Consider the following 13,974-nt stretch of genomic DNA (forward strand, 5'->3'; position numbering starts at 1 on the left):
TTGACCAAGTTGCAGTTAGAGAAAGGTTGGAACCATTGGTCTATGCTGCACAAGATAAAACCACCATGCTGCAATGAGATTTTTACTCTTTTGAATCATAGGCCAAGCTTTGGCAGATGAAGTTTACTCCACAAAAGTATTACCATCTCTCTGTTGGTAAGTCATCTCTCTTGACTGATACAAGTAATTTTTTCAAGTTATCTGGTCAACGTCTTCAAAGTGTGATTTCCAATCTTTATCTTGGGGTAGACTTGCAGAATTATCTGAAATTTAATAAACATTAAAATTGAATGTAACGGAAAGGAGGGTTTATAGAGATGCAGATCAGAAAACAAGAAATTTTGCTTATACTTTACTGGTTTGACATGGTATTGAGTTTAGCTGCATGGTTTGAGACCCTTACCTAAAAGGGTATTGTTTTACTAGAGTGAACTCAAAACGTTGCACTGAGATTTACAGTATATATATGGGCAAAAAGGCAGAATTAGTTTTACTGAGCTGAAAAAAATTAATTCTTCTGAGTGCTTGGAAGAGAAATGAGTTAAACGTTGTCATAATGTTTTTAATGAAATTTTGGGTGGTACCGATGTCCCTGCATATAAGCCTATCAGGCATTTAAGCTGACTCGAGAAAAACAGCACTGAAAGCAAGGAATTTATAGGAATTCGCATATAAGCCGACCCCATAAATTGTAACACCCTGTACGTACCTATTAAAGAAAAAGGTTGTGGAAATGGAGGAGTTTTTGCAGGCTATTACAAAATGTTTCTGACTGGTGAATAGTTTTGTTTGCACACAATCATGTTTGCGTTGAACCAATGGAAAACATGTTTGCATCTCACACTAACCTTGAATTTCGCTTTGTAAAAACACATTATTATAACTATTTCTTTTTTGCGATGATCAGACGTATTACAGCTATGACAATGTATATGACAATGTATGACAATGTGTATGTCAATGTTATGACAACATATATGCACCAATTTCAAATATTTGGTGTACTGAATATTTAATTATTTTTGTAGAAAAATTCATTTTGTTGAAGAGTTAATGGTAGTGGTAATCATTATCTTTAACGTTCACTCTTATTAATAAATTTGAGTTAATAAAGATTTGAGCTGTAGTTGTTGAAATTAAGTTAGCATTAAGTTGCCATTTCGATCAATCAGAGCTTGCTTTCAATCAGAGTTACGCGCTTATAAGCTGAACTTAGTTTGGTAAAGTTTTTTGCATTCTAGAATTGGCTTATACGCGGGGATATACGGTGATATTGACATACAGTAGCTGTAGGAGTCAGGGTTAGAGATGGTAGCTTGCTAAAAGAGGCTAAGCCTGCTTCACTCTTCACTCATTTCGGCTACTATTACCTACCTTTTATTTAGTCACTACTACCTACCTTTTACTAGAACTGACCAGCTTCAATACTCTTTCTGGCCTCGTTCTGGACAAGGACTCTGTACCGAGATCTGGTAAATATTTAGAATAAAATAAGTTACGCTGTAATTTTTACCCCATGGAAAGTCTTTTGCAGAAAATTTTAAACTGAGCTGAATTTGGTTCAGATCAATGTACAAAAGTCATTGCTATTTTAATGAACACTATTTGAGTTAAATTTGTGCGATTTAAAAAGATGCGATTGCTACTTAAGAATTTTAGCTATCAAACTTTTACTTAGGGTGAAAGGAATTACTCTTAGAATGAATTAGTAAATATTCAGCTGGAGCTTGTATTATAAGAATGAATGTAACAAAGTTGTCATAGCCAAGTCATAACGATATTAGCATCACTGTCATTAGCGGCGTACCTGGCACATGTATTAATTGTGACATAGTAAAAATAAACTAGTTATCTATGGCAATCATTTTGGGATAATAATTTGTCGTTTTATATTGGTAGGTATTGAAAGTAAAGAGTACTTTCACAGAGTTGTTAGGCCTACTGGTTATAATGGAGCTGTGCACGTCTCTCATTCACATACTAGAGCATCAACTGCAGATGACGAGCAAACACTTCGATCTGAATGTGTTGTCTGCAACTATTAAACTTATTCAAGATCTTGACCATGTTGATGAAGAGTTCCAAGAAATGTTGCAAACGCTTCTCTTGTCGCATGCTAAGAAGTGTTTATACTCAGATGACATGGGAGATGGCCAATTTGACTCAAACACCAGTCTGTCACAGCTGGCATCATTTGCAAGATTATCAGAATCACCCAGTTTTATGGGAATGATTGCATGTGTGCAACTCTACTCGACCAAAACTGTCTGGTCTGTTATAGACCTTACCTTGAGATCTGATGTTCAACTTTCACTACGACTTGAGCTATTAATTGCTGTAACTACGCCTCACAGAAACATAACAGTGGATGATGAGCATTCAGATTATGTCTGGCAGAGTTTATCTCATTTAGTGAAGGGAATCATTGCCAGCAACAATATAGACTTAGCAAGGAAAGCTGGCGTCCTGTTAGGGCAGGTAGTGCAATTTTTAGATAGGCGCCATTTACATGACATGAAGGAAATACTCACTATGGACCCCCAATCTCTTCCATCATCATTCACCATATTTTGTGCTATAATTCATCAATTGCTTGATTCTGCTAACCTCCATGACTGTTCAGGTCTACTTCTAGCGGTAAGTGAGACTTGCTCTCCCATTATGCGCCTGATTTATGTAAGTTGGTCTTTTGTTCTTCTGCTCTAATTCTTCTCTCCTGATCCCATAGTGTCATGATATTGGTTTATATATATACACATTCAAATTTGCTTGCTGAGGTCCTCCAATACTTTTTTCATTCATGAATCAGGAAGCATGCTATAAGGACATCATAATTTTATGATATGTTGTTGTTTTTCCATGAGGTCTTTAATATGGACACCGTTTTGTCTGTTGTCATATACAATAACTGTGGAGGTGTACCATAACCCATTCTTCATAACATTTGGATTACAAATCTATAGTGTAAAGCTGTGCAGTGTCTCACCTAGTCAGTTCGGGCTCCTTTTTAAAGATTGTAACTTCTCCTAGACTCTGAATTGTCCTTCATATTTTACTCCAGGTGTATGTAGTTGCAGTCCTGTGTCTTTTTTATCTACTCAGAATCTTTATGTGTTGTTAATGCTATTGCTACTGTTTTATGGTGATTGTCTCTCTTGGACATTTTCATGCCAGATTTATTTGTCTCCATGCCTTTCTGTTGTTTTGTATAGTTCCATTCATTCTGTGTATCTTTTACTCTCTTAGCAATTTTTCGGGGCTGATTATATTATTGTTGTTAGTATGTCAAATATCGTTATGACTTTCAAGACAATGGGTACGTTTATCAAATTATCTTGTGTCCAGGGTGTTAAATCCATAGAGCCTTTGGTGCGAAAGCAGAGTATTTACGTAATAAAGACTCTGTTGAGGACCGCTGAAACAAGACTCGATTTTGGATCAGACCTATGTGGTTTGCGACTAGATCCCACGAAAAAGGACATGAGCATTGCGTCATGGACAAACTACATTCTTCTGCTCGAGAGCCTCAACGAGAAGCAGGTGACTACCATCTTAGTTCTTCTCGCAGTATCGTCTCATGTAGTTAGAGTTGCTGCAGTCACATCCATATTGGAGGCTGTGGCCACGCTTCTTGGCCAGCTTTTTCCCCATTTACAAGTGCCTTAATTTTTCTACAATCTACTTTCCTAAAATAAGTCACATGGTCTTTTTTAATGCTCTATGATTGCTTTCAGTTTCACATCGTGCAGCCGAACCTTGCAAAGATAGAAGACATATTCAACTCTCATCAGCAAGGTTGTGTCTCATTTTATCTTCGTTTTGTACCGACTCTGCTGTATTATGACATCTAATGATAATGTGGTATTACTACCTGTACTGATAATCTGGTATTACTACCTGTACTGATAATCTGGTATTACTACCTGTATTGATAATATGGTATTACTACCTGTACTGATAATATGGTATTACTACCTGTACTGATAATGTGGTATTACTACCTGTACTGATAATCTGGTATTACTACCTGTATTGATAATATGGTATTACTACCTGTACTGATAATATGGTATTACTACCTGTACTGATAATTTGGTATTACTACCTGTACTGATAATCTGGTATTACTACCTGTACTGATAATGTGGTATTACTACCTGTACTGATAATGTAGTATTAATACCTTTACTGATAATATGTTATTACTACCTGTACTGATAATGTATGTGGTATTACTACCTGTACTCCTAATGCGGTATTACTAACTGTACTGACAATGTGGTATTATTACCTGTGCAAACGGTTCCCTACTTACGAACATTCGAGTTACGAACAACGGTACATACGAACAGGTCTGCGCGTAGGCACTACTCAGAAGCACCACCCAGCATCCACCTTTCTCTGCCCAGTTCGTTGCAGTGCATAGGTGCGTGAACGTATCTCCAGTGCGCAAAGAACTTTTATTTTTACTGTACGTATTGTAAAGGGATTTGCCGGCCTTTACTTGGCATGATCTAGACTAATAAATAAAGAGAAGAGAGTGCGTGTAGTTTCATTCAGCTTTTAATTAGCGAAGGAAATTTCACTAGCCGAGGAGCGTACGGCTATCTGCTCTGCTCAACTAAATGAACGCACTCCTTTATATACAATAATATCAACCGTTCCGGCTAACGGCAAATGGTAAGAACACCGGCTAACAAGGTGAATAAATACGACTGCTAGCGCGTTGGTATGACAACAATATAAGTGACGATAAGTGATAGTGTTATGACGGTATATCAGATATAACAATAGCATAACGAGTGAAACAACGATATAATAAACGGACAACACATACAGAAAATAAGACAACAACGATAAGTGATAGCATAACGATTAAAACAACAGTATAATAACTAGAAATTCCACTGTCATACAGCCCACGACCAAAGTGATATTGGAAAAAAGAAAGGGTACTGATGGCTGAGAAATGCAATATTAGCAGTCAAATGGCACTGCAGTGCAATAGGATAACTGCAATGGTAGCTGTAATGTACTGGGTGTGGGTGTTATTATATACAATAAGCAGCAATAATGAAAGGAAAAGATTATATGTTTATATCTCTCCCCATGCAATATGAGAAAGGCAATATTGGCCAATATTAGAAGTAAAATGCACTGATATTAGAATAACCAATATTATTAATATAGTAATAATATAAAACCAATGCACAATTTTGTTTACATTTCAAAACGTCATAGCTAACAATATCAAGAAGTTGTGATATTTATACAGATTTTACACGTTTTAATACACGTTTTACTCTAGGAATTGCACTAGAAGGTTTTCATCTATCATCAAAGTTAGTTGAATCTGATCTACTACTTTTTGTTGTAAGAAATTCATTGCACCAGATGTGGTTGCGTCAAATTTGAGTTGATTTTAATAGAAAGTACAGTCAAACATGGATAACTCGAACTTCACGGGACCGAGCGAAAGTGTTCGAGTTATCAGAGCGTTCAAGTTATCAGAGCACTGTCACAAGTCCATGTATTTATTTATTTATTAGTAGATACATGCACATATACAAACTATAATAGAAATCAAAGCATAATTGGCTTGTTTCAAATTAAATGCTTCTAATGTAAAGTTGAAAACTTTTTTATCAAAAAGTATAGGAGATTTTTCTATCACTTGAGATTGTTTTGCTGTTTGAGGTGATGCTATTGCCAGAACGTTTTTTAGATTAAAATTGGCAAAACTTGGTCGTTGTTGAAATGCTTAGAAGAAAAGACATCTTTTTCTTTTGAGCGTTTTAACCGAGATCAATTTTGCCGATTTTTCTTGAAGTTTATGCGAAGGTCACCTCACTTTTCCATGCTTCCGAAAGGCGATTGCTAAGCAGATGTTTGGTAAAAATCAAAAGTCGCCAAACCTTTAGAAAAGTCGTTAACAAAAATATTTTGCCGACGGTGGTAATAACGACGCCTATGATTTACGAAAAGTTGAGGTTTACCTCTATGACTTGGAATAAAGTGATTTTCTAAAGCGATAACAACCGTCTCGGTAGCCGTTGGGCAAAAAACTGTTCGAGTTAACAGAGTTGAGGTCGAGTTATCTAAATCAATTTATCATTACGTGGGAACGGACCAAAGAAACCGTTTGAGTTAACCATGTGTTCGAGCTATCCGTGGGCGAGTTATCCATGTTTGACTGTATTTTTCTTTGTATATCAGTTGATATGTTGTTTGTTGTGCTAGGCGATCTCATTGTCAAGATATTTGAAGGTTAAAATCGAAAAAATTCGATTGCGGTAGAAATGCTCAGGCCAAAAAACATGCCCAGATTTGCCCAAAATGATCTAACGCGTGATACAACCTGTCTCTATCTCTCGTATTCACATCAGCTATTGCGATAAAAGTGTAGTCCTACGCGGCTGTATTGGCATATATTTTATCTTGTTTTTGCTCGCGTTGGCTAGAATAAAATTTTAAATCCAGCTACAGATACATTATTACCAAATTCTCAAACGCCTCAAACAAGGAAAATTAAAAACTTGTCATATTAGCTCCTTCTGAATGCTGTGTAAACATCTTAGTACCGACTACCAAATCTACCGGTCTACGGTAATTCTGTCAAGCAAACTATGTAGATTAAGGCCTTTGTATTGGCACAGTTCCGTTGCTACCCACACTAATGATATACAGCCTCCCAAAAGCCCCGCCCACATTATGCCCGTCCCCTATCCTGGGGGGTGGGGCTGTATATCATTGCCCACACCGAGAACTAATTTCTTACTACCGTAAGTAAAGTAAGTAAGCTGCGTCTTTGAAAAGAATATGTGGTGAAACCAACTACATCCCTAAAAGTCATGTACATTGTATAGTCGACTGTCAACGTTATCGAGTCATTATTGGTATCAATTTGTAGAAAAAAATTCACTGGTCTCATTTGATTAGTTGATTCAAGTGCTAAAGAAAGGGTCGAGCTATGCAAAAGTGCCTGTCCATGCAGCTCTGATTGCACTTCATAAATCCATCTATCAGAAAAGATTTCAGCACAGGTGTCATAGGGCTATGATATATTCAATGTTCTGCAAATCAGATTTTGCATTATCTTCAACAATATTATTTTATTATATAATTTTTACAAGCAAAAAATTTTCATCTTGGCATAAAGCTGTTATTAAAAATATCCATCAAGTCGTGGCCACTCACATAGTTTCAGCTAATACAATAAGACAAATTCATCTACTGCAACAAACTCAAACAAAACATCATGGTTTATGCAGCACACATACAAGTCTCTCTTTCCCATTTATGGCAGTTTCCACACGGCCAAAGCTGCTTCGGCTGGTAAAACCACATAAACATCCTGTAATCAATAAAACAAATGCAATAAATGTATGTCATTCATAGATATGTCATTCTAACGCGTATGTACTGAAAGCTTTCAAATCGGGAGTTAGATAGATTGCGCGTGTAATTTTAAAAATGAATAAATGTTTAACAAAAGCATAAGTACGCCAAGCCAACGATTTGAAGCTTTGGTTCTAGAAGTTAAATATGTGCATCGATCAATCGATTTTCTTGACTTTCTACAGGTGAGAAGTGAACATCTAAAGTCAAATCATAAATCTAATTTACTAGATAAAACTGCCAAAGAAAATTTGAAGCAAATATAGCTAGGTGAAACGATAAAAAATTATAAAACGATGATTGGTGATAGCAAAAAGTTATAGTTTTATTGATTAGCACATGTATTATTGAGTAATAAAATTATTACCTTTAGTATATTCATCAATCTAAGCCTTAGTGTTGCTAGATGCTATGGATTAAAAAGAAGCCGTCAAGAACTCACTGTACATACGTATCTTGCACGCGCAGGAAATTACATTATAACCTCAAACAGAGAATATAATCTGAATGTAAACTCAACAGTATAACTATAGGAGACTCAAAGTAAAAGATAAATTTACCTCCATTCTCCTATCTTCCTCTGTAGCACTTTAGCCACCTGATGCCCAGAAAACTCGGAATCACCGTCGCAGTAACTTTACAGTAATTTTTACAATTTTGTTGTTCGTCAATAAAATGTGTCAATCGAGTAATTTATTAAAGTAATGATGTTAATTAATTTAGTAAATCTCGATATCCATGCGATTTAATAATAGAGTAAAATCCCTAAATTTGTGATCACAGACAAAAGTTATACAGTTTACGAGTTATAACATTACGACCTATATAAAAATTTTGTGCTAATGATTGGCTAATGAAGTGACCTTGTATTTATCGTTCGTGGACTCTTTTTAGATGTGTCACTAGTTACGTCACGAATGAAGCACCTGCTGGAATGTGAGCTTTTTAAAAGATGGCCTCATTCAAACGCATATCTCTCTGGACAGGATTGGTCTACAAAGACAAAAATGAGATCAAATTGTAGCCGATGTTTTAGCCTTTTATTGGTCTTAATTTCATTAAATCGACATTTTTGACACAACCACATTTTTTTAACAAACCTGTAAGTCTCGTTTAACCAATCAGGTGACACGTTATGGGCAACACCACACTTTCAACCAACCAGATGCTATTAAATATGCTAATTATGGGCACATTCGCATTGATCTCAAGTTAGTTTGTACCCTCTACTCTCTTGACTTATTAACTTGTCCTGAGCAGCATAATTTTTTCGACATGCTTTTATGTTACTGATTGTAGCAAATGGAATATAAGACAGCTTTACAGTTTTTTCAGCGCATTCTTTCATGCGCATTATCCATTATACATGCATATTGCCATTTGACATGACATGTTTTGTATTTCAGGAATCATTGGCATAGATTGGGTATTGGCCATGCTGATAAGGACTCTCAACCATGACAGTATGCAAGTGAAACGATTTGGACTGCTGTTCATATTTAGACTTGACTATAAGCTCTACCCAGAGTTGACCAGCAGTAGCTCCCTGTCGGTAAGCAGTACTCACTTTTTTCTTAACTCCTAAGTAGCGTGTTTGTTTGTATAGGAGATATGACCAGACCCTGCATTGCCAATGTAGGCACTGCATCCATCTTCTGCTAAAATTACCCATAAAGGGAACCTGAAGTTCACAGTTACATTATTGTCATAGTAGTCCTTATAAATTAATACCTGATCAGAACAAACTCACTCGCTCTATCTCCCACTCTCTCTCCCCTCCCTCTTCAGCCCACCTTCCTTCCCCTCCCTCTTTCCCTCCCTTGTTCCCTCCCTCTTTCCCTCCCTCGTTCCCTCCCTCGTTCCCTCCCTCGTTCCCTCTCTCTTTCCCTCTCTCTTTCTCTCTTCTTCCCTCCCCCCTTACTCTCTCCTCTTCCCTCTCTATCTTCCTCATTTTCCCCATCTCTCTTTCCCAATTTTTCTAATTTCACCCTCTCTCCCCCTTCCCTCTCTCCCCCATCCCTTTCTCCCATCTTTCTCATTCCCTCTCTCTCCCTCTATTGTACGCAGGTGGGTATGCTGTCATTTTCAAAATAAATCACTTTATTTTTTGCTTCGAGTAGCATATTATATATTATCTTATTTTTTTATAATTTTGAACAGAGATAATAATACAATAATAATATAGCAATGCAAAGATGTAATTTCGAACTTGGCACAAAAATCTGAGAAAACAATGTTGGGATATGAGTTGCTGCGGATACAGCAACAACACACTAACCAGCCTAGCATACCCTATTAGTCGAGTAGTCATAAACAATTCAGTGCATTTTATATATTACCTGCTCTCTTAATTCTTTCCCTACTGACCTAAATTCGCTATTGTGACCAAATTAATTCGAACAGATTTTTGAAAATTCAATATACTGCTAGTATTTATGCAATATCTCGAGAATCAATGCAGATATTGTATTACTGTAAAATGAATCTTATTCAGAACAAAATTCTCTACAAGATAAGTACAAAATTATTTGGTAACTCCCACTGTCGCAAAATTGAATTTTTGCGAGTGAATTTTTTGGTCAGGCTGATAGCAATCTGAGTTTCCTGTTTTAAAAAATAATAAAAATGGAATTGTTTAGCAAAAAGACTTTCGATTGGTTGCACGTGATTGGCATCAAGGTCATTTCTCTGGAGACGAAATTTGCTTAGTCTAGCCAATGCGTAGACTTCGTAATAAAAAGAAAAGTGACACCCTATTGATTAGTTGATTCATTGGCTTACGGTCTGTACTTATATTACCGCGATAGCCGATATATTGGCTTACGATAGCGGAAGAGTTAATATACATTTCATTGTGTAAAACAACAAGAAATGCTTGAAACAGTTGTTTTCTTGCTTTTTAGCATCGTTTACATAATTTGTAATGGAAATAATTGTTTCGAAAGTCAAATGGTTCATTCCTCAAACAGCCTTTTGAGGCGGATGGCGGTAAAGTTTTGAGTTCAGATTTTATTTGCTCTTCTCATCTGTTATAGTCTTTCTAATAAATTAAATGCCTGTTAGAACAAACAATTGTGCTATAAAGCATGTTTAACCTTCAGATCTGTTGTGGGTTACCTACATAGAGATTGTCTAGGTATTTGATGGAGCTTCTCTGCATGTGTAACAGGTGCTTTCGAAAGAGTTCATCCTCCTATCTAACCAAAGTTCTTTCTTCATGAAGAGCTCTGAAGACGAGGACTGGCTAGCAGTGTTCAGAGCGATGCAAAATTATCTACACAATGTTACTGATGCCACAAAGGAGCAGCATCTCAGAGGTTATCATACAGTAGTTTGTCTTGACAAGGAATGTTGAGTTTAGAGGGCAAATTGTGTGACATGGTATGGCATTATGTCCTCATCTTACTATTGCCTTGCTAGAAACCTAATTCTCTTGTTCCATTATCCATGATGACAAAAAATGTAATTCATTCATTAAATTGCATATATGCCTTGGCGTTGGTTTACAGGTACTTTTTTGCATGGAGTTTTAGAGACATTGACACTTGCACCTTGGTGTCCTGTTTCATGCATGTATTGGACTGCTGCCTTGGCATCTTTAAACCACTCGAGCCTCAAGGGCTGCTGGACTGAGCGATCTCTCAAACATGTGCTAAAGATCATGAGTGAGGGTTTTATACTTGGTGACAAAAGACTTCGCCAAGCTACCTGCTGCTACCTGCTCACCGCAGTCATCCATCTCACTGAGGTATTGCTTGCTCCCATAGTCTTTTCTTTGTGGTGAGCGTTAGGTGACCGTAATGCCATGCAAGTAATTTTCTAGATGACCGATACGGCTGCACCATCTCTTTATTCAATGGTTCGATTACTAAGGAATGACAGAGTTCTAGTGCCAGGAAGCAAACTTTGGACTGCATTGCATTCAGTGCTTTGCGCTGCGATTGATGCTGGACACGTTGACAGGAGTTTTGCCCTAAAATCAGGTATTTTAATTATCTGTTTGCTCTCTATGTTGTTCCATCTATCTTCGTGACTTAAATATTTTGATATTTATCGGTTTTGAAAAGTGGTAATTATTTTGTCAGGTTGCAAAGAGGAGCTTGCTGTCATGTTCCTGACAGCTTTTGGTGAAGACTTGGGAGAGCTACATCAGTGGCTGGCAGAGGTTTCTGATGATAAACTCAATAGCTGTCATATGAGACCATATGTCAACAGGGAGAGAGTATTCGGAGCTCTTCGTAGTCTTTTATCAGTCTTTGAATTGCTAATCGAAGAGAAGGCGAAAGGCTGTGTTGGAGAGATGGTGAAGAAGTACGGGGAGAGCATCTCGGATTATATCTTACAATTGATTGCTCAGGTACAACATCATGATTAGATGAATTAATACTAGTCATATGACTCTATACTACAGTCACATGACTATATTAAATGAGTCTATACTACAGTCATATGACTCTATTAGATGACTCTATACTACAGTCATATGACTCTATTAGATGAGTCTGTACTACAGTCACATGACTCTATTAGATGAGTTTATACTACAGTCATATGACTCTATTAGATGAGTTTATACTACAGTCATATGACTCTATCAGATGAGTTTGTACTACAGTCATATGACTCTATTAGATGAGTCTCCATAATCGATCTTATCAATTACAAATTGTAACTAATTATGTCTCCTAATGTCTTGTATTCAAAATCATGAGGAACAGAAATGATGCTAGCTTTTTTATTTGATTTGGTTAATGCTTTTTCGTATGCATCAGAATCTTAGATAACTTTTCCCACGACCAAACGAGCGGATGCGAAGTTTGAGAGTTTTTATGATAAATGCATGTGCACACAACTTACGAAAATTAATCATCAACAATGAGACGAACCCTTGTTTTGAAATCTCATCAACAAATTTAACCATCGTTTTGTAGAGTCGTTAAAGTATAATAACGATACAAAACACATTTAAGCCTATTTAAATATGTTACCAAGTCTTTGTATACCGTCAGCATTATCTTAAAACTTACCCATCTGATCAGATTATACACAAATAGACAGATTATTTTGAACGAAAATCGCCACAAAACGCTTGAAAAGCTTGGTTTAATAAAAGTTAAGACCGGCCTACGATATGCCAATAAAGCTGTGCGACAGATAGTAGAACTATTTAGCAGTGCGCATTTCACGAGAAAACCGTGCTCATTTTATCAGTCTATGGCATTTTTTACTTGTGATCGAATTTATTCGAAAGTTTCTGTAATAAACGTAGACCGTTTGAAGCGTAGATCGAATTATAGGTACGAAATTGTGGTACACAGTTTATCAGCCTGTGTTTTTTTGTCCAATCACCGAAGGTTTCAGTATTTAAAACGTTAGCTGAAATTCTTTACAACTTATGTACAAGCTAGGGCCGAACTACAACGCCCCTTTATGACGAGAACATTTTTTATTTTGCTGCAGTTTGCATGAAACTTTCAGACGCGTGAACGCTCATACTCGCTTTCTGTTAAAGATCGCTTATCAAAACCATTCTACATTCAACGCAACCAACTTTCAAACTGTGTATAGTACACAGTAGCTTGCCATTTTACTTCTAATTTTGCATTTCAGAGTTATAATAAACATATTTCTTTATTGTTGTTGAATTACATACATTACAGTACATTAGGTCTACAGCTTTATAACACTTTTATAACAGCTTTTATTTTGCTGCAGTTTGCAGAAATCTTCCAGACGCGGGAACGCTCATAGGTTTTCTATTATTGCTGTATTACTATATTAACAATATTGGTTATTCTAATAATATCAGTGCATTTTACTTCTAATATTGGCCAATATTGCATTTCTCCTATTGCAGGGGAGAGATATAAACATATAATATTTTCCCTTCATTATTGCTGTTTGTCATGACCAAACACTTTTTAAATAAATTTTCTAAAAACTATATAAATACCACAACTTCTCGATATTGTTAGCTATGACATTTTGAAATGTAAACAAAATTGTGCATTGGTTTTCTATTATTACTATATTAATAATATTGTTTATTCTAATAATATCAGTGCATTTTACTTCTAATATTGGCCAATATTGCATTTCTCCTATTGCAGGAGGAACATATAAACATCTTTTCCTTTCATTATTGCTGTTTGTTGTATATAATAGCACCCACACCCAGTACATTACAGCTACCATTGCAGTTATCCTGTTGCGCTGCAGTGCCATTTGACTGCTAATATTGCATTTCTCAACCATCAGTACCCTTTCTTTTTTTCCAATATCACTTTGGTCGTGGGCTGTATGACAATGGAATTTCTAGTGTATACATTATTCTGCTTATGTAGTATCTTTAGATTTAGCGTATTGTTTATTAACGCTACCTACCCTTTTTTTCACTTTCAGAATACTGATCTACACGCTGATGAATTGAATGTTCTGGAGACGTACTTGAGAGTTTCAAATCATTTGAGATGTGACAAGTTAATCCTCAAGTTATCTAGGAGGTTTACTGAGCACGTCACTGTTGAGGTAACAGAAACTAGATGTTAGCACGTGGCTATATCAGTAGTTGTATCT

At 36.3% G+C, this 13,974-nt stretch overlaps 1 protein-coding gene across 1 annotated transcript in view; it reads left to right on the top strand.

Moving 5' to 3' along the window:
• Positions 1–1,950: 1,950 nt before the first annotated feature.
• Positions 1,951–13,974, top strand: part of LOC137400789 (probable methyltransferase TARBP1) — a 37,726-nt gene continuing 25,702 nt past the window's right edge. The window contains exons 1-9 of the mRNA XM_068087127.1: positions 1,951–2,478; positions 3,346–3,540; positions 3,735–3,795; positions 8,805–8,950; positions 10,568–10,715; positions 10,908–11,146; positions 11,222–11,381; positions 11,484–11,755; positions 13,801–13,926. Coding sequence (XP_067943228.1) covers positions 1,951–2,478; positions 3,346–3,540; positions 3,735–3,795; positions 8,805–8,950; positions 10,568–10,715; positions 10,908–11,146; positions 11,222–11,381; positions 11,484–11,755; positions 13,801–13,926 — 1,875 coding nt within the window. The remainder of the gene's footprint in view (positions 2,479–3,345; positions 3,541–3,734; positions 3,796–8,804; positions 8,951–10,567; positions 10,716–10,907; positions 11,147–11,221; positions 11,382–11,483; positions 11,756–13,800; positions 13,927–13,974) is intronic.

Source organism: Watersipora subatra, chromosome 7 (genome assembly GCF_963576615.1).
Source record: "Watersipora subatra chromosome 7, tzWatSuba1.1, whole genome shotgun sequence".
Classification (NCBI taxonomy): Eukaryota; Metazoa; Bryozoa; class Gymnolaemata; order Cheilostomatida; family Watersiporidae; genus Watersipora; species Watersipora subatra.